Consider the following 23,114-nt stretch of genomic DNA (forward strand, 5'->3'; position numbering starts at 1 on the left):
CTCCTCCTGCTTCACTTCACCGGGGCCGGAGACGTAACAGCAGCGCAGGGGAATAACACACGGCGAGACGGTGTTCAGGAGCGGACGGCTAAAAGATGGCAGACCGCGCACTGCTGGAGAAAAAGACATAAGATTATGTACCCGGAGGCGCCTCTTCTGCTGTGAAGGCTTCGACGTTTTTCTCCAGGATTAACAACACCCCCAAATGAACTCCGTCAGAGCAAGCAACGTTAGCAGAAGACCCAGGCGAGTGTCGAGGCCGCGCCCGGTGCAGCCGGAGAGGAACCACCAGGAAAGAGGTAACGCTGGCTCTCCTGGACGGCTAGTCATAAGACCGCAGCCGGGGTTGAGTGTGTGCTGTGATTTGGGTGGTTTCCGTGTTGCTAATGTTAACACGTAATGAGTACTTTAGGGCCACAGTGCGAGAAAACAGTCGGGTTTCGAATTGTCGCTCTGCGGTCAGGAAACACCGAGGCTTTGTGTTAGCAGCTAGCATTGAGGCCGCGCTTTGTTTTGCTTGATTTTATGCCCCGAGTCGTCCTCTCTCTTTATCCACTGTTTCATTTATACTTTCTTTTTTTTTGCAAACTTACGATATATGTATGTCGAGAAATACAAGCGAGATTACAACAGTTGCTTGATTGGTGGTTGACAAACGCAGGGAAGGGTACACAAAGTGGGTTTGCCAGTTGTCGTAGCAAGCTAACTGAACCTAGCATGTGCTAGCTGTTATTATTATGCTGCATTTACATGCTCGTTGGATGCTCGGAGTTCCCAAAGTTTGGGCTTCATTGTGTTTGTGAGCTTTTAGGTCGTGATTTGGTGACATTCAAGTAATGAAAAGCAGATTTATTAGAATTACCTAGTTAGTTATTAAACAATACATCTGCCTTGTTTGACAACTGACACTTTAAACCTGAGAAAGTGAATTTGCAGCATATTAATTATCAGGGTTCCCAAACAGTCACAAACTTATTCAGCTAATTTCATATCAGAATACATCAAAACAGACTCTAAAAGGATATCACATATAATATTGACAGTAGTTTATAGACAATAGTATTAAGAAATTGAATGAGTGTCACAATTTGTTTTCGGCCACTTTGCTTGTCGAATATCCATGATTTTTAATTATTTATAAATTACCATTTGTTGTTATCATTATCAATATTATAATTTTGAGTAGGGCAGGTGCGAGATACTTCCATTGGCCCCCTCTTTTTTTAAACATATCATTGTTATCAACGTCTTAATTGACAGACTCAGGAGTCCATTAGAAATCAGTTAAAAACAAACAGACTAAACACTGCCAATACTATAAAGACAGATATACCAGTGTCTCAACAGAAATATGACTGGGATTTGTCTGCAGCATAGTAATGAAGTTCTGAGAATTCATCAATCTGCAGTTAAATTGGCACATCAAGTTTCTCATTAGATTATGAAAGTGTTAAAGCATGCATTGCAAAATACTTCACACTTGCACAAGTCCATAGCCAAGTTTTTATTTTATTTTTAGAGAGGAAAATTTGTTTTTAATTATTGTAACATACTCGCATAACGTCTGCAGGTGTATTTGCATTTATTCTACGATCAATTTGTCATCATTTATAAGCATGTAAGGGTTCATGGTTACAACTAAAGGCTGCACAACTTTTTAAATCACACACAGAAAATATCACAGTGAAGGTGTATGGGCACGATGCATTCCTGTCATATCAGCTTATTTGTCTTAGAATATGATCTCCAGAAAGAGCGAGAACCCTGAATAAAAAAAAAAGGAGAAAAAATGTGTAAATTATCTGGCTTTTACAGTTTCATGGCTTAAGAGAGCTGTTATGAGTGTATCCTAATGGGAAACAAATTTTTCCGATTTTTCCGTCCTCACGTGAATGCATTGTTAGCATGTTAGGCTAGCCATCTGCTTGCTAGGAGTTTTTTTTTTTTTTAGCTGTTATAAAGCCCCAACCTCTGCGCGGTTTAAATGACTGATTGTGTGATTATAATTCGTTTATGATTGTAGTCACGTCTTTGTAACAGTTATTAACTTTATAGTTAAGCTTTTTTCTTCCGTATATAAGTGTGAAAACAGACGGTGTAACGTTACAAACTGATTACTGGCTGTAATCTTTCAAAGTAAACATTAGCTTAGGATGCTCACTTAACTACTGTTGCCATGACTGAACCCAAATAGGAGTTTTATGGAGAAGCTGATCAGTAAAGTTCATGATGCATGTGTGGCTCTGATTCAGTGTTAGTAGGTTGAAACGTGAAATGCATTAATGATGATATAACAGCTTCAGTTAAATGGCTGAGAAGGAGAGCAGTGACCCATGTGGAGTAAAACAGAAATGATTGACTATAACTTTTTTTAATTTGATCACATTTTTATCACGATTGATGCACAAATTCTGCCACTGAAAGCACACTTTGAAAGATATTCTGAAATTAGCACTGATACCTCTCTTGTATGTTGCATTGTGGCTGCTAAGGTTGTCATGATAGCAACATTTTTAACTAAGAAACAACACTTAGTTACAATTAATCCGGGTAGCTTCACGCACATAAGGAGAATCTTAACAGATATTCTTCTCCATAATCTCAAACAAGCACACACTACAAGATATTTAAACATCACGGCACATGACACGCTGCAGGAGTTTACTAAGATTATCGTGCCGGGTGGAGGAACCCAACGACTCACTTGATCTTGTGTAAACAAAAGAGCCTGCAGTTGAATATGCAATTATGTAGAGAGGAATTAAAAATTAACAAAACAAAAAAACGGACCGACACGTTTTGGGCGAAAATATTTTTGGGGAGACGCAGACAACATTGATGGTGTGTTCTTTCAGATTGTAACTGTCATATATTGTCCAGCGACCTGTACAGGTTCAGCCCCGTTTCCAACAAGCAGTACACTACGGTTTGGTTCACTTGGGTACTGTAAACCCTGAATTTGCTTGCTTTTCCACAGCCGACCATATCCTTATTTTGTAAGCGGCGTGTAAGCCAGATGGAGATGGCAGCGTCAGCTATGTAATAGTGTGACATCATAGCAGCCCAACACAGTGTAGCCCGCTATTAATTAAGTTCAACGTAGAAGAAGAAGAGGACAGGATCGGATCGGTACCCTTGGCACCCCGACTGAAGGGTACCAAAAAAGTAGGATGGTACGGATCCCTTATTTTGGTACCATCCCCAACTTTTGACGGTGGAAACGCCAATAAATGGTTGGACTGCTTGGTGGAAACGGGTTCGCTGCCACTGGTTGCAACTCCTGTCCCATTGTCTCTCGCGAGACGTTTAATGTGGTTAAGAGTCAATGCAATGACATTAAATTCACAAACATTCATGATCAAAGGTAAATATAGACAGTATCAGGTTTCTTGAGTGCTTCTCTCCGTCTTAATTCATCAATTAAATCATGACCAACACCTAGATGTCCGCAGCAGTGCTCTGTCTTCATATTGTGTTGACATTAAATTAATCAACCCTTGGTAGCAGAACTGCAACAGTGTGTTTCCAATTTCACAACATTCACAACACAGTGAATGTGTGCTATCAGATCCATTTACATTTCTGGTCATCATTGTGTTTGTTTTGGTCAAACAACACTTGGAGAAAGCACACATTATGTCACTTTACAACCGTAGAGAATTTGCCTCAGGTGGTCAGGCGTGTTTCTCACACGGTGTTTGTATTGGTTACTGGGAGAGTAGCCGGGGAGAGTCCTCTCTGCAACCAGAGCAACAAACAGGGAGTTTGTATCTCCCATCTGGGGTAGCTATCAACTTATCATGCCACAGTGAGTGCAAGTTGAATGCCTGCATAAATAGATGTCTGGTTTGGATCGGGGTCGCTGCTTTTGTTTGTTTTGTTGATCCTCTTGATTGCATCCCCTCTTGATAAATAGGATATGTTGACATATTGTAGCTAAACGAGCAGGTAATGACGAACCTTTCCTGTGTTTCCTGGGTTCAAATGTGTGGCAGTGTTTGGGTGATTTCCTCTGTTAGTCTATTCTTATATTGTATCGCTTGTTACTGAGAAACGTGTGTCTAAAATTCTACTTATCTGTGGTAGACAATGAGTTAAAAGTTTAAATGTTTGTCCTTTGTTTAACTAGGGATGCACATCAGCTTTTCTTCATGCTATACGGCCCCCTCCCCCTCCCCAACAAGACAGAAAGTGAATAAATTCTGTACATTATTATAGTCATAGGGCCTCTAGTTAGTGTTAAGTCAAGATATTCATTTGCAGAGTCACAAGGGACGTTTTAATAACCAGAGATAAGCCGTTTTCACACACGCACTCCTGAAAAATATCTAGTTAATTTCAGGAGAACTGCTCCGGATATTCTCGTGACCTGGCTGTTCGTTGCACATCACAGAGGGAGACTGTCCCTGTCAGACAGGAGGGGGGGCAGGGGGTCTCCTGAGGTAAGATGTGATAAAGCCATACAGTCTTTGCACCGTGCAGCAGTCACAGGATATAAACGTCACCCCAGCTCCTATTGGCTAGAGGTGAATTCTCTAGGTAATATCCTGCTGCGTTCTCACATCAGCTCACTCGGACTTGTTGCAGAAAAAATACTAGGGTGCTGTCAGGAGAAGCTCCGGGTGATTCTGAGTGAAAAATGTAGCTGTTTGCGTTCACACATGCAGCTCCTCCTGGAAATATCCTGAAAGAAGCCCTAATAATGAATATATTGCTGAGGACACACCAAAGAGCTCACTCTTGTATTTCCTCCCACTGCATCCTTACAGTATTTCAGGCTAAAGGAAAGCAAAACTAAACCATCATTGTTTTTTCTTCTGTTTTCATTATTTGCAGATGAGGACGTTGCTGCAGATATGGTCGCAGAAGAATCCGGTCCAGGAGCTCAGAATAGTCCCTACCAACTTAGAAGAAAGTCTCTACCCAAGAGAACAGTGTGTCCGACGAAGACAAACATGGAGGTGTGTGCAGCAGGATTAACAACAGAGAGAGGCACACCTGTCGAGAAATGTTTGATTCTATGGAAACACAAAGAATAACACCATGTCTTCTCTGCCTCAGGGTGCTTCCACTTCCACCACAGAGAACTTCGGGCACCGACCTAAGCGCCCCAGAGTTTCGGGAAAATGTCAAGACTTACCAGGTAACGAGGAACACATTCCACAAAGGTGCATTGTGTTTGTGAAGGCTTGTTTCAGTAAGGTGACATTAATCACTTCTCCCTCAGTTCAGTGACAGCAGTGTGTTGACTCATAATGAGATGTGAATGGCGGGGAAATGTCGGCACGCCTCGTACAAAGTGTCCAGTTGCTCTTCACAAAGTCTGTTTTGAAAGATGCATTTCGAGGCAAATTCAAAAAATGTTAGGTTTCACTTTCCTTTTCAGAACAAAGGCCCCAGTCTTACTGCCAACTTTCCACATAGTCTGTGTGAGTTTGGAGGAAGTGTTCATTCAAGTTTTGGGATGATGACTTTAGAAAATCAGTGCTCTGAGGGTTTTTTACCAATGGGCAAGAATTCTGATCGACCCGTTAAAACATTGTAGCTAAAGACCTGAAGGGTTTGGGGTTGGGGCAGGTAGAAAGAGAAAAGACTCTTTGTTTGTCCTGTTAGGCCCCGTGTCCACTTAGCGTTTTTTTCTGAGCGCCAAATCTTCTGAGTTCAATTGTTTAAAATGAGAAGAGAGCGTTTGCAGTAGCAGGAGGCCGCCCGGAGAAAATTCACAGCACCCGGCGTCATTTTCCTGAGCGCTCTGCCTCTTTTGTTCTGCGGCTCCGTGTGTTCAAGTTGAAAATCTTTTAACTTTTAAGAAAGAGGTTTTTTTAATTTTTTTTAAAGATTTATTTGTGGGCTTTTTGTGCCTTTTTAATGGAGAGACAGGAAAGTGGATAGAGTTGGAAATCAGGGAGAGAGAGAGAGTAGGGAATGACATGTGGGAAAGGAGCCACAGGTGGGATTCTAACCTGGGTCGCCCGCTTGGAGGACCATATCCTCCATACATGGGGTACCTTAAAGAACCTCAAGCATTAATCTGAATCCACCGCCCATCTCTCCTCCTCCTCAGCAGCTCCGGCAGAGCAGTATTTGCAGGAGAAGCTTCCAGACGAGGTGGTGCTGAAGATCTTCTCGTACCTGTTGGAGCAGGACCTGTGCCGCGCCGCGTGTGTGTGCAAACGCTTCAGTGAGCTGGCCAATGACCCCATCCTCTGGTGAGACTCTTTGAGTATTGGCTGTTGGTTTGGGAGCATTTCTTCTTGACCAGTGTGCTCCTTTAACGTTTGTGCTATGAATGCTCTTACAGCAGCTTTACTATATAAGTCACAGGGCTACTTGTTCAACTCATTTTACTGCGGTAACTAGTTTGACTTTTTTATCTGATCTCTGAAGTGGATACATAAATTAAGTTTAATGCAGTGTGAAGCATTAAAGGGGATGTGTACGCTTTGTTTTTAGTGATCAGAAACAACCAAAAAAAACAATTTGATAGGTTATTGAATCAGAACTTGTCTACAGATCACCTTAATTCTACATATGTTGAATAAATCTATCATAAAATGTTCCTCTAGTCCTTTCTTCTGATGCATTAGTGCTGCACAAACAATCCTTACACATGACACATTTATCTGCTGATTATTTCCACCATTGAAGGCAGGGTTGGTAGTTTTGTCCAGCAAACATTGTTTGTTACATTTGTTAAAACGGTCTTTAAACCCGGCAGCAATCAATAAATCATGAGCTGCTGTATTCTTGACCCATCACTGCTGTGAGAGATCGTGATGGAAAGTACCAATCGAATGCCTCCCTTGCTCCCTGTGCGTACTCTACCCTCGCCGTGCATCAGCCAGCGCTCTAAGCACTTAACCGCCTGCTGGAGGTCATCCACGTGTACCGGAGGAGCTCAGAGAAAAGCTCAGCTCAAGTTAGTTGTAACGGCTCGGCCTGCTTAACAGGGCAAGAAATAAAAAAAGCCAGAAGCAGAGAAGGCTGTGACGACAGAGTTCAGACAAAGCAAGAGGACGGCGTTCAGAAAGCTTTCAGTGATGGCGGCAACAGAGGAAGTTGAAGAGTCTGAAACACAAATACCTTCTTTTTTTTTAAACTGAAAGTTCAAATCAAAGACTCCTAATTTACAAAATAAACAGAAGTTTGAAATCCTGACATTTAGGAAGCTGAAAACATGAAGTGTTCAGCTTTATTGCTTTTCAAAATGACCTCAATGATTAATGCAGCAACACTGTACACATCCTGTTTTTGGCAAATTTCAAAACATTGACAGGACTGCTTACCGAGGTGATTGGACCAAAAGCTTCTAGAGTTTTTTTTTGTTTTTTTTTTAATATGAATTGTTGTGTCTTCGTCTTTCAGGAAGAGGCTGTACATGGAAGTGTTTGAATACACGCGACCCATGATGCACCCCGAGGCAGGGAAGTTTTTCCAGATAAACCCAGAAGAGTACGAGCAGCCGAACCCGTGGAAGGAGAGTTTTCAGCAGCTGGTAAGAAACCTCTTGTGGACTGACTTCCTGATTTGTTAATTTCACAATTTTTTTTGGTCACATTTTCAGAACGTTTGTGCTGCTCGTTTTACGACCTGTATGGTAGATATGTCATGGAAAATAAAAGCATTAAGTGCATTTCAGAAACAGTGTTTGGTTAAAGGAGCGGTATGTAACTCTGACCCCTAGTGTTTAAAATGGGTACTGCAGTCCAAATTCAAAACATTGCAACGAGCTGTCGCCCCCTCCTCTCTAGAGTGGATGCTCACTCAGGTCACCATGTGGTGGACTCTGAAGCTTCAGTGTTTATCCAGCTCTGCATGGGTCTGTAAACCTTTCTGTGTTCTAACCTCTCTCCATTTTTCAAAAGCATCTCCAATATTGATCCTAGTTTGAGCACGTTTCTGCTCGTGGAGCTTATTAGAAACATGCAGAGGCTTTTTAGGTCGGGTACAATCACTTCTATCTGAACCACTTCTCTTGATCACTTCCATCACTGCAACACCTGTTGACCTGATAACTGCTCTCATATCTGACAAACCGAGGGGCGTCCAAAACGGCCGATTGTTGACTAACACTAAACTTTGGAAATAAAAAACACGCGTCTCACTGCTGCCTGTTTTTAATGTGAGTGTCTGGTAGCTCTTTCTCTTTACTGATTGTAGTGGAGAAACAGATCACAGCTGATTCTCAAAACCCAATAACTGGTCCCATTCATGACAAAAATCCATGATCTGACCTGAACTGTGACATTTGTGATCCGTTGCACCACAAACCAAATAGGGATTTAGAGATGTTATCTATTAGTACATTTTTTTAAGGTTTATTTTTGGGCTTTTTATGCCTTTATTTACAGTGGATAGAGTTAGAAATCAGAGAGCAAGAGGGTGGGGAACAACATTTGGGAAAGGAGCTACAGGTCAGATTCGAACCCAGGCTCCCCGGCAGGAAGACTGCAGCTTCCGCATACGGGGCGCTGGTGCTAACCACTAGTCTACCGGCATATGCCCCATGTTATTTTGAGCAGGACATTTTTGCCTTGGGCTGCTTCTTAAACGCATGTGGAGAAATTTCTATTTTCTCTTGTGGAAACTGCAAACCACATGATGATTATTGACGATGCTTTAAAGTAGTGGTTCTCAACTGGTGGGTTGGGACCCATAGGTGGGTCGCGGAGCTGTTTTCAGTGTGTCGTAAAGGTCTGCCTGGAAGAAAAATGCTGAACGTCCATGAAGCGTTTGTTTCTTTGTTATATCACGTTTTGTACTATCTGAGGTCCAGGCTGCACAATTCTTCAATCAAATAAAATCTGATTGATTGAAAAATATCAGAAATTGGGGTCACGATTTTTCATGAAGTTGTTGGGTCCTGAGGCTTCTTCACTATTCTCTCTTGTTTTAAAAAGATTGGGTGCTGCTTCAGTGAAATATAGACGTGGTTCAGAACGGTCGAGAGGGTAAAAATGTAGTGCCCGCTTCCTTTTCATCTTTTAAGGTCCCCCCATATTATGCTTCTTCTGGTTTTATCTGCTCTTTAGTGTGTTTTCCAAGTGTCCTGTGCATGTTTAGGCACATCTATGTGCAAAAATTCAAAGTCCGTGGAAACCCAGCTTCTCCTATGTCCTCCTGTTAGCTGTAGCATTAGCTGCACGTAATGCTCTGTTCTAGCCCCCCTCGATAAAAATTTGTCAGTGCGACGTCTTGTCAGTGTGAGATCACTGATCTAAGCCCATTGGCTCGTTGTGGCCCTGCAGCTCATGTTGAAATTTCCAAGAAGCGTGCTGAGCAACTGACCAATAACGACAGAGCGGATCGGCAGACCAATCAGAGCAGACTTGGCCCACGTGGGGTCTAACAGTGTGGGCTCAACAGAGTGTAGCTGACGGACTCAGAGCGGAGAGGGAGCAAGGAGGAGCAGTTCATGAAAACAGACACTTTTTTCGGACTTTAGCTATTGTGAACGTACAAAAGTAGATACATAGATTAAATATACGGACCCCGAAAAGGCATAATATGACCTCTTTAAATCTGTAGTTTTGAATCTGCTTCAGTAATGCTTGTAATATTCTATTATTGTATTTCTTTATTTAACTGATGTAAATATGCTTAACTTTAACTTCTATTTTTATTTTTAATAATTATATTCCTCCTTCCTGTTTTTCTTGAGCTGCTGTAACACAAAAATTTCCCCCATGGGGGATCAATAAAGTTTATCTTTATCTTTAAAACTTTCAATCCTCTGGTTAACAGACAGCTGATGTTGTTTAAAGAGCAACACCACGGGCCATTCAGAAACCAGACGGACAAAAGAACCAAACTGTTTTCCTTTTTGTGATGTGTTGACCTCCAGGATCGTTTGTAAAGTCACAAATCTCTCAGGGACTTTCCTTGTCTTGAGCCAAACAGTGTCCCTGTTGTCTTTAACAGTTAACTGTGATTTATTCTGTGATTTTTATCTTCTCAGTATAAAGGAGCACACGTGAAGCCGGGCTTTGCAGAGCACTTCTACAGTAATCCTGCCAGATACAAAGGGAGAGATAACATGTTTGTAAGTGAGCTCTTGCTGTTTTTTTCCATCAAATGTTCCTCCCCCGGTCTGTACCCTGACCTGTAATGTTTTCTTCAGTACTATGACACCATCGAGGACGCTCTCGGAGGCGGTCAGGAGCCTCACTTTGACGGCCTCATATTCGTCCACTCTGGTATCTACACAGACGAATGGATCTACATCGAGTCGCCCATCACCATGATCGGAGCTGGTATGTTAACTTTCCCCGAGGTTGTTTCATTGTGTTCACCTTAAGTCTCCATTTTTATTGAACTTTTCTGGTTATTTCGTAGCTCCTGGAAAAGTAGCAGAGAAGGTCATCATTGAAAACACCCGAGACTCGACGTTTGTGTTCATGGAGGGTTCTGAAGACGCTTATGTGGGATACATGACCATCAGGGTAAGACTGTCACTGTGTACATTTAAAGCATTAGAGGTGAACCTACATGGTTCTTGTGTTGTTCTGACAGTTACATGTTCTCGTCCCCGCTGCAGTTCAATCCTGACGATAAATCCGCTCAGCACCACAATGCACACCACTGCTTGGAGATTACGGTCAACTGCAGCCCCATCATCGACCACTGCATCATACGCAGCACGTGTACAGGTATCTGACAACTTCTTCTCACTCCATCAGCTGCATGCACTACGGCTTCGTTCGCTGCCACTGTAGTCAACGCTCCTGTTTCCAAGTCAAGTGCAGTCAAAATACGCTTAAAGTCTGTTTTTGATGATGCACTGCAGGCACCCGTCAAGCTGGACAGATTAGATCGAGCCGGTGAATTTCAAAATAAAACACAATATACAGACCCACAGCCGTATTTGTCACTTTATCAACAGTAAATGAAAACAGGCACCAAATGAACAACAAGGCAACATGTAGTTTGCACGTTGTTCTCTGTATTCCCGCGTGATCTTGTAGTTCTCCTGTGATGTGTGTTCAAACCCGTGTCAGCATGCACAGACTTTGTGGAAATCTGCAGTAATTCGGCTCCTCCATCATCAGTGTGTTCCTGTATTTAAAGATCTCACATTTCATGTTGTCATTCTGTGGAACCTATAGAGAAGCTTTGCAGCTCAGAACAAGCCGTTTAGCGCCCTCTGCTGGATCATCCTGGGATTACGTCAGCAAACATTTACCTCATGATCTGAAACTTTGCCCACCATAAATATGGAAATCCAGCTTTGTAACACCATATGTGAGTTTTAAAATGCAAACTATGTCACCTTTAAAAGTGCACGATCTAAAGGGCATGGCGCGAGTGTACTGAGGGCGGGTTTAACCCCCTGCTGCTTGTGAGATTGTACAAAACTGGGTGGAGAAATAGGCGCAGGTGGAAAAGGATTGTAAAGTGTATTTCGGTCAGAGCATGAATCAAAACGACTCGAGTATTATCTACTATTCCCTTTTGATAACAAGGTGCACTCGAATCAGGCACATTTCTTCACACTGATAGTCGTTTTTTTAGAACCCAGGCTGATTAAAGCGCCTCCTCTCACTGTGTCGCTGTGTGAAATATAGAAATGCACAGATTGGAGTAAATGTTGGAGTGAAACTTGGATTCTCCTCGATGGAGCTGAGATTGTTTTTGTTTATTTTGACGGACCTGAGTGCACTGATTCATTTCCTTTTTCTTGTTTGATTTAGTGGGCTCAGCGGTGTGCGTCAGCGGCCAGGGTGCTTGTCCCACCATCAAGCACTGTAACATTAGCGACTGTGAAAATGTCGGTCTTTACATCACGGACCACGCACAGGTAATAAACGACTTTGACTCACCTTTTCAGATTGTGTCAGTCAGCATATTAATTATAGAGTAACATGAAGTAGAACCAGATGAAGATTAATCTCCTCCATCTTCAGGGAATCTATGAAGACAACGAGATCTCAAACAACGCGCTGGCTGGGATCTGGGTGAAAAACCACGGCAACCCCATCATCCGACGTAACCACATCCACCATGGGAGAGACGTGGGTGTTTTCACGTTCGACCACGGCATGGTAAGCTCCGCCTTACAGACAGCTGCTCTGATAAGAAATTCTGCCTTTGCAATGTGACTGTGACACGAGGTAATTCTGTTCTCTCCCGTCTATTTCCAGGGTTACTTTGAAAGCTGTAACATCCACCGGAATCGCATCGCCGGCTTCGAGGTGAAGGCGTACGCCAATCCGACCGTGGTCAGGTGCGAGATCCATCACGGGCAGACGGGGGGCATCTACGTGCACGAGAAAGGCCGAGGCCAGTTCATCGAAAACAAGATCTATGCAAATAACTTTGCCGGCGTCTGGATAACGTCTAACAGTGACCCCACGATAAGGTCAGTGTCATTTTTAAAACGTGTCTGAAGCCTTTTCACACACGCACGCCAAAAACCTCAGGTCGACCACGCTTCCTAGATGAAGTGGAGCTGAGAAAGTTGTTTTCTTCTTTTGTGAAAAATCTGTCTAATGAAAGAATTTGTTCTGTCCACTTACAGGGGCAACGCAATTTTTAACGGCAACCAAGGCGGCGTTTACATCTTCGGCGACGGCCGAGGCCTCATCGAGGGAAACGACATCTACGGGAACGCGCTGGCAGGAATCCAGATCAGGACGAACAGCTGCCCCATCGTCAGACACAACAAGATCCATGACGGCCAGCACGGGGGCATTTACGTGGTCGGTATTTTTTTTTTACACTTTTACTTTTTTTATGTTGTCATTGATTTTTAAACACGTCAGGGATTTATGTTTCATTATTCTACACGCAGCATGAAAAGGGGCAGGGCGTCATAGAGGAGAACGAGGTGTACAGCAACACGCTAGCGGGCGTGTGGGTGACGACGGGCAGTACGCCAGTGCTGCGGAGGAACAGGATACACAGCGGGAAGCAGGTAAGAAGAAGATTTACTTTATTAATCCCGAGAGGGGAAATTTAATTTTGCACTCTGTTGTTGAGACATGCTACACACAAAGGCTGAAACACACACACACACACGCACACACGCACACACAAACAGGATGCTATAGACATGCACTGATGGAGAGATGTCAGAGTGAGCGCCCACAGCGAGCGATACTCACGTTAATGTTAGTCTGGCGTTGTGTATTTTAACATCAGGGATAACCAGAAGCTAAAACCTGGCACACACTTTAAGATTTAAAAAAATTGTGAGAGAGCCCAAACATGACGACAAATCATCACAGATTTAACAGTTTTGTTCTCGTAGCGAGTGGAGCGCGTGGATTTGAGATCGTATAAATTGAACATGTTATTAATTAATATCTGCAGTTTCAAATTGGGGCGGCTCTGATTTTCCGAGCAGGTCGGTGGGAGGTTAAAATCCCTCTTAATGCACCTTTCACCTCAGGAGAATCTGGAAAGAGCATCGTTGGACCCGTCAGATAATCCAGCCTTTGCTGACTTTGGTTGGAAGGAAGGAGTCGGGCTGAATATCATGTGTTGTATACCACGCTTCATTTCTTTCTTTTTCTGAACAGGTTGGGGTCTACTTCTATGACAATGGCCATGGCGTCCTGGAAGACAACGACATCTACAATCACATGTACTCTGGAGTTCAAATTAGGTTTGTGCCAAAAGCAATGATGTGGAAATATTCTCTGAGACACTTAAATGATATTTGGACAGAATGTGTTTGTGTTTAATGCATTTAGTGATAAGCAGGGTCTCTGTGTGTCCTCCCTTTCTAACAGGACCGGCAGCAATCCCAAGATCCGGCGGAATAAGATCTGGGGAGGTCAGAACGGAGGCATTTTGGTTTACAACTCAGGTGAGATCAGAGGGAACTCACCTGCTTTATTTAATGTGGACTGCCTTTTTTTTTTTTTTTCAAGTAGACTATTGTGTTGTTTTCTTATAATGAAAAACACATTTGTCATCTTGCAGGCTTAGGCTTCATCGAGGACAACGAGATCTTTGACAACGCCATGGCAGGAGTGTGGATAAAGACGGACAGTAACCCGACTCTGCGGAGGAATAAGATCCACGACGGGCGAGACGGAGGCATCTGTATATTCAACGGAGGAAGAGGTAACTAACCAACTTCTTCACCCCCAATAATGTCTCACAGTTCAACAGTATAATTCAGGGCTGCAAACTCATCAGGGATGAAAAAGGTGACATGGATCCAAACCCCCTAGGGTGGTCCAGGGGAATGCTCCCCCGGGAAGATCTTTTTTTTTTTTAAATATCAGCTTTAAAAATGAATTGAAGAGTGAATTTACAAACTATTTTAGCATTCAGACCGACTAAAGAAGCGGTGCAAACAATAAGAAAAACACAATTGCCTACAGTCTGTTGTCTATATCCATGTTCTGTTTTAACTTTTTGACAAAGTTTCAGTGAAACATGAAAACCCCCATGCTCTCAACATGTAGTCCCTTTTTATAAATGCCCCCCCCCCTTCTAAATGAATCACACAAATTACCTATTTGGGATCCAAAACAGAATTTGGCCGAAAGGTGACAAGTTTGCACCCCTGATAATTCCATCACACCTATATACGTAGAAATATATCATATAGATATGCACAACTTGCCTTGTCGATTCTTTGAGCACAGCCCTAGTTTGTGCCTAAATGTCTTTTTTCCTGTCTTCAGGTTTGTTAGAGGAAAACGACATCTTCAGAAACGCCCAAGCAGGAGTCCTCATCAGCACCAACAGTCACCCCGTCCTGAGGAAAAACAGGATATTTGACGGCTTCGCTGCAGGTATAGAATGATGATAATCCATCGTCGTTTAACAAACCTGGGTGAACAAAAAGGTTCTTAAAATTAACCTTTTTTTTTTTTTTTTTTCTTCTGTTAGGTATTGAGATCACCAATCACGCCACAGCGACTCTCGAGGGCAATCAGATCTTCAACAATCGCTTCGGGGGATTGTTTCTAGCATCGGGTGTCAACGTCACAATGAAAGGTGGTCACATGTTCTCTAGATCGACGCCGTCTCTCGCCGTGTGTGTATAAAAATAAAAAAAATGAGCGCTGCCGCTAACTGATTCCTTTTGTGTCTTTCTCTTCCAGATAATAAAATAATGAACAATCAGGATGCCATTGAGAAGGCTGTGAGCAGAGGTCAGTGCCTGTACAAGATTTCAAGTTACACCAGCTACCCAATGCACGATTTTTACAGGTAATCTGATGTTTACGCTCGCCACCAAAGGAGACCGGTTCATCCTTCAGCCGATTGGTCGGTTCTGCGATCTTTTAACACGCACACTTTTGTGTCCCCCGCAGGTGTCACACCTGTAACACGACAGACCGCAACGCCATCTGTGTGAACTGCATCAAGAAGTGTCACCAAGGACACGACGTGGAGTTCATCAGACACGATAGGTCAGTGTTGATGTCGCACTTCACCACAATAAACACCCGGTGTGACGCCATCGCTCGACCAAAGACGGGCAGAGAATTAAAGACTGAATTCCACCTGATGCGTGTTTGGTCTGTTTCCGTCCTGTTTGTAACGGCGCTCATTGGTTTTTACTTCATTCAATGTGTGTGTGCTTCCACTGGCCCCGCTGCTCCTCGGCTCCGTCTCAGCTCCAAGGACTCTATTTCTGCTGTATCCCGTCACACAGCGAGTCAATTTACCACAGAAACGATCAAGCGGGACAAAGTCAGACACCGAAACAACATGGGAAACATAGGAAAATATCAAGGCATGAATCTCCTAAGAGTCTTGATCAGGGGTGGGCAACATGCGGCCCCCATCAACCCTCAACATGGCCCTCAGGTCAATTTTTATTTATCAATTACAGGGGTGCAAACTTGTCACATTTTGGCAAAATTTGCTGTTTTGGATCCGAAATAGGTCATTTGTGTGATTCATTTAGATCTACAAAACAAATATTTGGAGGAAGGGGGGGGGGGGGGGGATAAATCTGTGACGTGAACTGTCATGAATCTAAAACCTTATTCATGCTTCTTGCGGCCGGCGAGTTGTTTCATGCTGACTGCAGTCAGAGCGCTCAGCGATCAACACAGCCTGAATAAAGTACTTCCAGGCCCTGTAGCCAATCATTGCAACGGCACAAACCTGTCTGCGTTATTACAAAATCTTGGAGGTGCGCTGCTGGGCGCTCAGACACTCCATGGACCCTCCTCACGCCGGCCGTGATTGCACAATGTCGCTGTGCCGACCGCAAGAAGCCTGATTCAATGAGTCGCAATGTTCAGCTCATGGCTAATTTACATAACATTTTATACACACACACACACACACACACACACACACACACACACACACACACACACACACACACACACACACACACACACACACACACACACACACACACACACACACACACACACACACACACACACACACACACACACACACACACACACACACACACACACACACACACACACACACACACACCCGGACCCCCATGGGAGGTTTGAAACCATGTCACCTTTTTCATCCCTGATTGTTTGCATCCCTGCAATTAATTGGAACAATGACAAAATGTCCATAATAATATTTGATCACTGGAGTTAAAGTTGAGACAAAATTGACTAATCGCTTTTAGAAACTACAATTTGGCGCTCTGGCAGTGGGAATTAAATTAATGTGGCCCCTTGCTGTGACCAAAGTTGCCCATCCCTGGTCGAGATAATGTCAGAAGACACAGACCTGAAGAGCTGCAGGACTCATATGACCGGGACTTACTTTTTACTTTTGACCATCACATCAGAATAGTTGAAGGTTTGTTTTTGTTTTAAGGGAGGGAAGCCGCCAGGCTCTTTGCAGGTGGAGCACAGCGCTACACCGGTGCTAGGGGGCGCTATAGCCCCATCACAAATCTGTCTAGCCAGGTTAAGCCCCCTCATGTAGGTCTGCTTTTATTTGGGGAAAAAAAAGAACTTGAAAAGTAAATTCATGAAAATAGACTCGTATCATATCAAGCGCCGTCACTGCTGCAGACACGCTCGCTCAGAGACGAGGATGAAGGATTTTCTTTCTGTCTTGATGAAAATCTTTAATCTTAACTGTTCCTTCATTCTTTGGATGCATTGAACAAATAGATGAAAGAAGGAACCGTCGTCTGTATGTCTTGAAACCCGACCTGTGCTCGTCCCTGACATTAATCCGTCTTCTCTCCTCAGATTCTTCTGTGACTGTGGTGCCGGGACGCTGTCGAATCCCTGCACGTTAGCGGGAGAGCCGACTCACGACACGGACACACTGTATGACTCGGCTCCTCCTATAGAGTCCAACACGCTGCAGCACAACTGAGCCCCCCCACCCCCCAACCCCCCCCCCACGGTTCGTGCTTCTGCAGCAACGGACACGAGACACTTTACGTTGTGCAGCGGAGGAAATCCAGATTCACTTTCTCAGAGCGGACACAGGGACTTTAAGAAGACATTAAGAGAAGACAACAAGGTGATTAAGGATGCCTCGCTTTTTCTTTTTGTTATTTGAACAAAAAAAAAGACAACAGCGGGGGGGCGGAGCCGGACGAGCAGCTGACTCAGGGTTTGTGGGGTGTGTTTGTTTTGTGAGTGAAAAACCGCAGAGAGACGGACGAAAAGCTGCCGAGGCTCGCCTGCTTTTAGAGAGAAAAAGGAAGATCCCCGCAGTCATGTACAGACCCCATCGTGGACGGACGCTCAGAAGTCAAGACAACTTTATTCATAATGAGGCCGCAAAAAAAAGAAACGGCCCCCCGAAATTCAACAATGCTTCCATCACTGAGCAAAACCAACAAGCTCGGACGAAAAAGTTCGAGAAAAACGACCTAGCACTTCAGCTTTTTTTTTTTTTCCCCACTTCTCCCCCTCGAGAAAACTGTTGAGATTTGATTTTAAATGCTTTTTGTGTAGTTTTGTATTTTCATGCAAAAATCTTACTGTACTTGAATGTCTTTATTTTATTAAATGTGTTTCATTTGTTTTGTTATCATACCCTAGAAATGCTGTAATTTTACATGTCGCAGTATCTAAAACTTCTTTCTGTGAAAGAGATCAGAGACGAGAGGAAAACACTAAAAAATAAAACATTCTCCAGCAACGTTGACTCGGATGACAGAAAATCAGATTCATGAGGCTCGTTTTGCTGTTTGGAATATCATCGTTTGTTTGTGCAGTTACAGCGACCTATGCATTTTTTCTCTCGATGAAAGTTGTGCAAACTCAAGGACGTAGTTTAACCCGTTTTATTTGAATGACGACACTGCCTCTTTACATTTTTTTAAACCATGAGGAAATCTCGTTTCCCGTTATGTTCCCATGAGAAAAAGAACGAGTCGACCTCGATGTGTTCTTTTGTTTTTTGCCAACGTTGCTGGAGAATTGAAGAAGCTCTTACTCTCCTGACGCTGAGACAAGTATCTATATAAGCAGCGCTATATTGTTTCATTACCCCCCCCGCCTCCTCTCCATCCATGTGTACTGGTGATTGTGGGTTCTCATACAGACTGAAATGTATGCATGTATCATAACATCTAGACTTAATATATTGTGAAGTATTCAATAACCGTTATGTAGGCGCTAGCGTGAATTAAAAGGGTTTAATTTCCTAGATGAAACATTGTCCTTTTTTAAAAATAAACTTTATTAGATCATGACAGTAGTGTTTATTCACCTGCCGAAGAAACAAACAGCAGAAACTGAAGAGTGCGAGTACAAACTAGACGCTGTGCAGCATCTGAACCAGTGAAGAAAAGTGTGTGTTTCCGGGTGTGGCGTCTTCAGAAAACTGGCACAGCTTCCTGTGAAAGAAAGATCACAACATGTGACTATGAGGCGTTAATCTTCATTTTACACGATACAGCAGGTGGATATTTTTTAGACGTACTTGAAGAGGCGGAGGCTGAGGGTGCTCTTTTCAAACTCGCGGGCCTTTCTGTGCCCCGATTGGATGACCTCCTCGGGAAGGTTTGCGAGTCGGGCGGCGTTGAAGCCGTAACTCTTCGGGCAGGCGCCGGAGATGAACTTGTAGAGGAAGGTGATGGTCTCTTGACTCGGGTCCTCGCACTCGTTCTCCACCATGCACGCCTGAGAAAGAGAGACAGACCAGATTCAAAACACTTTTTAAGAATTCAGGGGACTCTCAGTGTTTGCTGCACATTACTGCAGAAGAAGAAACTTCTGTTACAGGTTGTGGTTAGGAGAATCTCCCACATAAAGGACGGCAGTAGGTAGCAGGTGTGCCCACAAACAGCTGCATTCTTTCTCTCATAACACATCATAATTCAGTTCTTTACTTTGCAGCTTTGGCTTTTACTGCAGCTGCTAACTTAGCTTTGAGAAATTGTACTTTACTGCAGGGGGAGGGATTGTAGAGCAGCTAGAGCGATTTCTAATGCACAAATAATCAGCAAGTGGATCAGTGGGAGTTGCAGGAACATGCACAGTCCTAAAAGAATTTGTAAGGTTACTGACAGTTTTTTGGAAAAGGTTTAAGTACTTTCCAGCTTCTACTGCAGGTTCAAACTTGCCGCTTTTTGAGTATAGAGCAAAATATGTGAAGAGCTTTATTCCACCACCACTTTGATCGATCACAAGAAAATGTGTTCACACAAAACAAATGATTGGATTTTGTCAAAAGTTTTTGCACCCAAAATATTTCATTTGTGTGAAACTTTAAAATAGATAACTTTGTTCTAATTGATGGATTAGGCCCTAAGCTGGTATGAAGCACATCCGTCCTGTCTCTATGACAACAGTCGCTGCGTGACCGACACAGCTCCGTTACTTTTCACTGCATGTTTTATATTTGAGATCGTTTATTTCCCCGTGGTTACAAGACACGATCTGTACCAAACTATGTTGAATATCAAACATTTGGAAAAGAGCGCAGATGACGCAAACAGCGCCTTTCTGAAAAGATGAAAAAAGACGCTGCACAGCTCTCTCCTCATTGAAAACAGATCTTCACTTGGACTCGGGGTATCAGGTGTTTTCTGCGTCATCGTCGTACTCACCATGTGTCCGAGCCGCACGGCGGAGTTGTTGGCGTAGTCCTCCACCAGCGAGTGGTAATGAGTCGAGAAGAGCGTGCGGCAGCAGATCTTCTCCGCGAGCTCCTTCACTACAGCGCTGGCGATCGCTGTGCCGTCATATGTGGCCGTGCCCCTTCCTGCAAACAGACCACAGAAGAGAGGGGGGGACAATGTGAAACACGTCACCACGGGAACAACACAACTGAGGCGGCCTGTGACACACACACACACTTTGAATACGATTAAAGTCACAGCAGGAACGCACCTAATTCATCGACGAGCACGAGGGAGTGTTTGGTGGCATGATGCAGGATGCTGGCCGTCTCACTCAGCTCCACAAAGAAGGTGCTCTCTCCTGCACAGTGAAGATCAGACGTTTTAAACATCAAGTGGAGGAAAAAGGAAGTATTCTTAACTTTATACCAGTTAAGATGAAGAGATGAGCAGCTGATATCTGCTTCTTAGTGTTAACTCAGCTTCACACTACTAACACTATAAACATTTCTTTAATTTAACTGAGAAAATACACAAATATACAGATCTAGAAATAATTTAAAAAGTGTAATACAGCCATCTCTTCTTGTGTCTGTAGAGAAGCATCAGAGACACATTTCATTGTTTTTAATTAGAAGGCTCGTTTTAAGAGATTCTGTCTTCCTGACGGAGAGGGAGATCTCTTTTTCAGTAGGGATCTTGCTAGGCGACTAATAACCTAGTTAGTTACCGTCAAATCTGGAATAAAAGTGCAAAGGTGTTTAAGACGCAGTCAGAAAAAAAGGTTTCTATTGTGTGCAGCTCTTTTAGTACCACAGTTTATTTAAGAGTTCCTTTGTTCCTCCCTGCAGGTCAACATCAACATGACGTGTTCAATGCGGACGCCCACTGCTCCGGTCGATACTCCAGTTTGACCCCGACACGTCCTACAAACCTTTTTATCTCGGTTTTATTTGGATCAAAAATGCTGCCAAACCAAGCTGGGAGTTTTAATCTGTTCCATGTTTTCAACTTCTCTTCTGGTAAGCACATGAAGTGTTGGAATAGCTCAGAAATGTGTTGATGTCAGCAAGATTTCTAGTGAATAGTCCTGATTTTGTTATATTGTCTACATCCTGTATGTCCTGTTTTGCTCCATTTTTATGTTTTCAATGTTTGTATGTCATTTTCAATTGTGATTGTTTTATTTGTGATAGTAAATATTCTTACTTTGTTATTTTTACTGCATTTTATTTTAACTTTGTTTAACCTCTTAAGGTGAGGTTTTGAGATAAGACCTCATGGGTTTCTACCTCACCAAACATGAGTTTTATTTTTTATTATTTGTTTTATTTTTCTGTTTGACTCTTCTTTCAGAAAATGTGCAAATAAACTAAAACTAAGAAACTAAAATAAAACAAAGCCGACTGAGTGAAAGGTTACAAGAGGTCGTGATGTTACCTGCCATAATCCGATCTGAGGCCCCCAGCCGAGTGAAGACCCTGTCGACGGGGGAGAAGCGGAGGCTCTCAGCTGGAACATAACAACCGAGCTGAGCGAGCATGATCACCAGTCCACACTGCACGAGAAGAGCAACACGCTGCATCAATAAGAGCCAAACCAGAGGGTGAAAACACACCTGCATCGTCCTGCTGTGAGATCACTAACCCACCTGTCTCATGAGAGTAGACTTTCCGCCCATGTTTGGCCCCGTGACGAGCACACACGAGGCCTGAGCGTCGTCCTCGCCGCCTCCGGGACAGCCGATGAAGACGTCGTTTGGGATGAAGTCGTCGCCGAAAAAGGTCTTTGTGACGCAAGGGTGCCGGGATCCAGTGAGGTCGAGGAAGGGCGCCGCCTGGTCATCGCCTTCAGGGAGCACCACCTGCGGCCTGGTCATCGGGCCGTCTCCACCCTGACTGTAGCGTGACAGAGCCAGCAGCACGTCTGAGAACGAGAGGAAACACTCATTGAAGACTGAAGTCAAGAGAAACCTGCGCCGTGTTTATGTAGAGTCTGACCGCTACGCGTGTTTTAGACCTTTAAAAGGGAAACATTCACGTATTGCCAACATGGCGGTCCAGCGTTCATTCATTCAACTTAACCACTCCCTCTGGTGATCGTGCTGCATTCATGTGTTGTCGGACAAATCGGAAAAACGAGTTTCCGCACACGAACACCTGCTCAAGTCACAACTCGGAAAAAAATAAGGTGCCCCACTTCCCGACTTGACGTCAGAATCGTCAACACATGGGGGGGCAAAATGTTTTGTTACTATACTTTAATTAATTCAGGTATTTCATATCAACTTTTTGCTCCAATATAACTTTTAACAGATACATTTCACTGATCTTCTTCTTCGTACCATCAATGCTGTTTGGTGCTGTTGTTACAACATTCAGACTTTCCAAACTGAAATCACGTGAACACACTAAAGTCGGAAGAACGACTTCCCAACTCGGGAACTGTGACCACCCGAGCAGCATCAGCTGATTGTGCACGTTGACTCTTTAACTAATCAACCAACCAGATTCTGCCACGGCCTCTCTCAACCAATCATCATCCTGCTGCTGCTGCTGCTGCTGGTGACAAGATTTTAAAATCTGTTCGTTCTCTTCTGCAGTCAATTAGCCAGCCTCAGAAACCCACTCCTCATCACATCCTGCACACCTCCATCACCACCAGGGTCTAGACTCCACAGGGGGGGGGTATCCTATCCTGCTGAGTGCATGAAGTCTAACTTTTTTCCTTCTTTCAAGATTAATTTTTGGGCTTTTCTTTGATTGGACAGAGGATAGAGTAGGAAGTCGGGGACGAGCACGCAGGAAAAGAGCCACAGGTTGGACTTGAACCCGGGCCGCCCACACCCTCGGCTCCTGCAGGGTTTAAGGATTTTGATTTCTAGCCAGATGATGAGAATAATACTGACACGCATGTTGCGAGCTGTATGCACAAGCAAACATTGTTGCTTGTTCTCCTACACTGCACCTTTTGTACATTTGACATTTTTAAATCCTACTTTATATATTGTAATATCTTCTTATTCTGTATTATTGTTGTTGTTTACTAGTTCTGCTTTATTTCCTTGTAAACTGTTTAGCACCAATACACCAAGTCAAATTCCTTGTTTGTGTAAATGTACAATAAA

General features: G+C 43.5%; 2 protein-coding genes across 5 annotated transcripts in view; one reads left to right on the plus strand and one right to left on the minus strand.

Annotated features, from left to right (window-relative positions):
• fbxo11a (F-box protein 11a) lies at positions 1-18,613 on the plus strand. Of its 3 annotated transcripts, none has more exons than XR_010666998.1 (22): positions 1-299; positions 4,837-4,961; positions 5,062-5,143; positions 6,065-6,209; positions 7,366-7,495; positions 9,959-10,042; positions 10,121-10,253; positions 10,336-10,442; positions 10,538-10,649; positions 11,691-11,797; positions 11,904-12,041; positions 12,141-12,358; positions 12,518-12,698; positions 12,791-12,913; positions 13,521-13,606; positions 13,734-13,810; positions 13,927-14,070; positions 14,640-14,750; positions 14,848-14,955; positions 15,063-15,113; positions 15,276-15,374; positions 17,154-17,293. XR_010666998.1 is itself a non-coding variant. In XM_020654553.3 (22 exons), the coding sequence occupies exons 1-22, from the start codon at positions 206-208 to the stop codon at positions 17,281-17,283; spliced, it is 2,643 nt and encodes an 880-aa protein (XP_020510209.2). In that variant the 5' UTR covers positions 2-205; the 3' UTR covers positions 17,284-18,613. The 3 variants fall into 3 exon arrangements, 2 of the variants coding, with proteins under 2 accessions (XP_020510209.2, XP_065815290.1); XM_020654553.3 differs by having other exon boundaries at positions 2-299; positions 15,063-15,171; positions 17,154-18,613; XM_065959218.1 differs by having other exon boundaries at positions 2-299; positions 6,068-6,209; positions 15,063-15,171; positions 17,154-18,613.
• The window catches only part of msh6 (mutS homolog 6 (E. coli)), a 10,982-nt gene continuing 6,013 nt past the window's right edge, over positions 18,146-23,114 (minus strand). For both annotated transcript variants that reach the window (XM_020654552.3, XM_020654551.3), the window contains exons 5-10: positions 21,639-21,913; positions 21,428-21,545; positions 20,259-20,348; positions 19,976-20,130; positions 18,847-19,046; positions 18,146-18,760 (exon numbers count right to left, since the gene is read on the minus strand). In XM_020654552.3, coding sequence (XP_020510208.2) covers positions 18,679-18,760; positions 18,847-19,046; positions 19,976-20,130; positions 20,259-20,348; positions 21,428-21,545; positions 21,639-21,913 — 920 coding nt within the window. In that variant the 3' untranslated portion in view covers positions 18,146-18,678. The remainder of the gene's footprint in view (positions 18,761-18,846; positions 19,047-19,975; positions 20,131-20,258; positions 20,349-21,427; positions 21,546-21,638; positions 21,914-23,114) is intronic.

This window comes from Labrus bergylta, chromosome 10 (assembly GCF_963930695.1).
Source record: "Labrus bergylta chromosome 10, fLabBer1.1, whole genome shotgun sequence".
NCBI lineage: Eukaryota > Metazoa > Chordata > Actinopteri > Labriformes > Labridae > Labrus > Labrus bergylta.

Excerpts from the sequence above, each read along its gene's own strand:
- fbxo11a (XM_020654553.3), top strand. The coding sequence starts at position 206 with ATGAACTCCGTCAGAGCAAGCAACGTTAGCAGAAGACCCAGGCGAGTG. Across the intron at positions 300-4,836 it reads GAGGAACCACCAGGAAAGAG|ATGAGGACGTTGCTGCAGAT; the intron begins GTAACGCTGGCT and ends CATTATTTGCAG. Across the intron at positions 14,751-14,847 it reads ATTTGACGGCTTCGCTGCAG|GTATTGAGATCACCAATCAC; the intron begins GTATAGAATGAT and ends TTCTTCTGTTAG.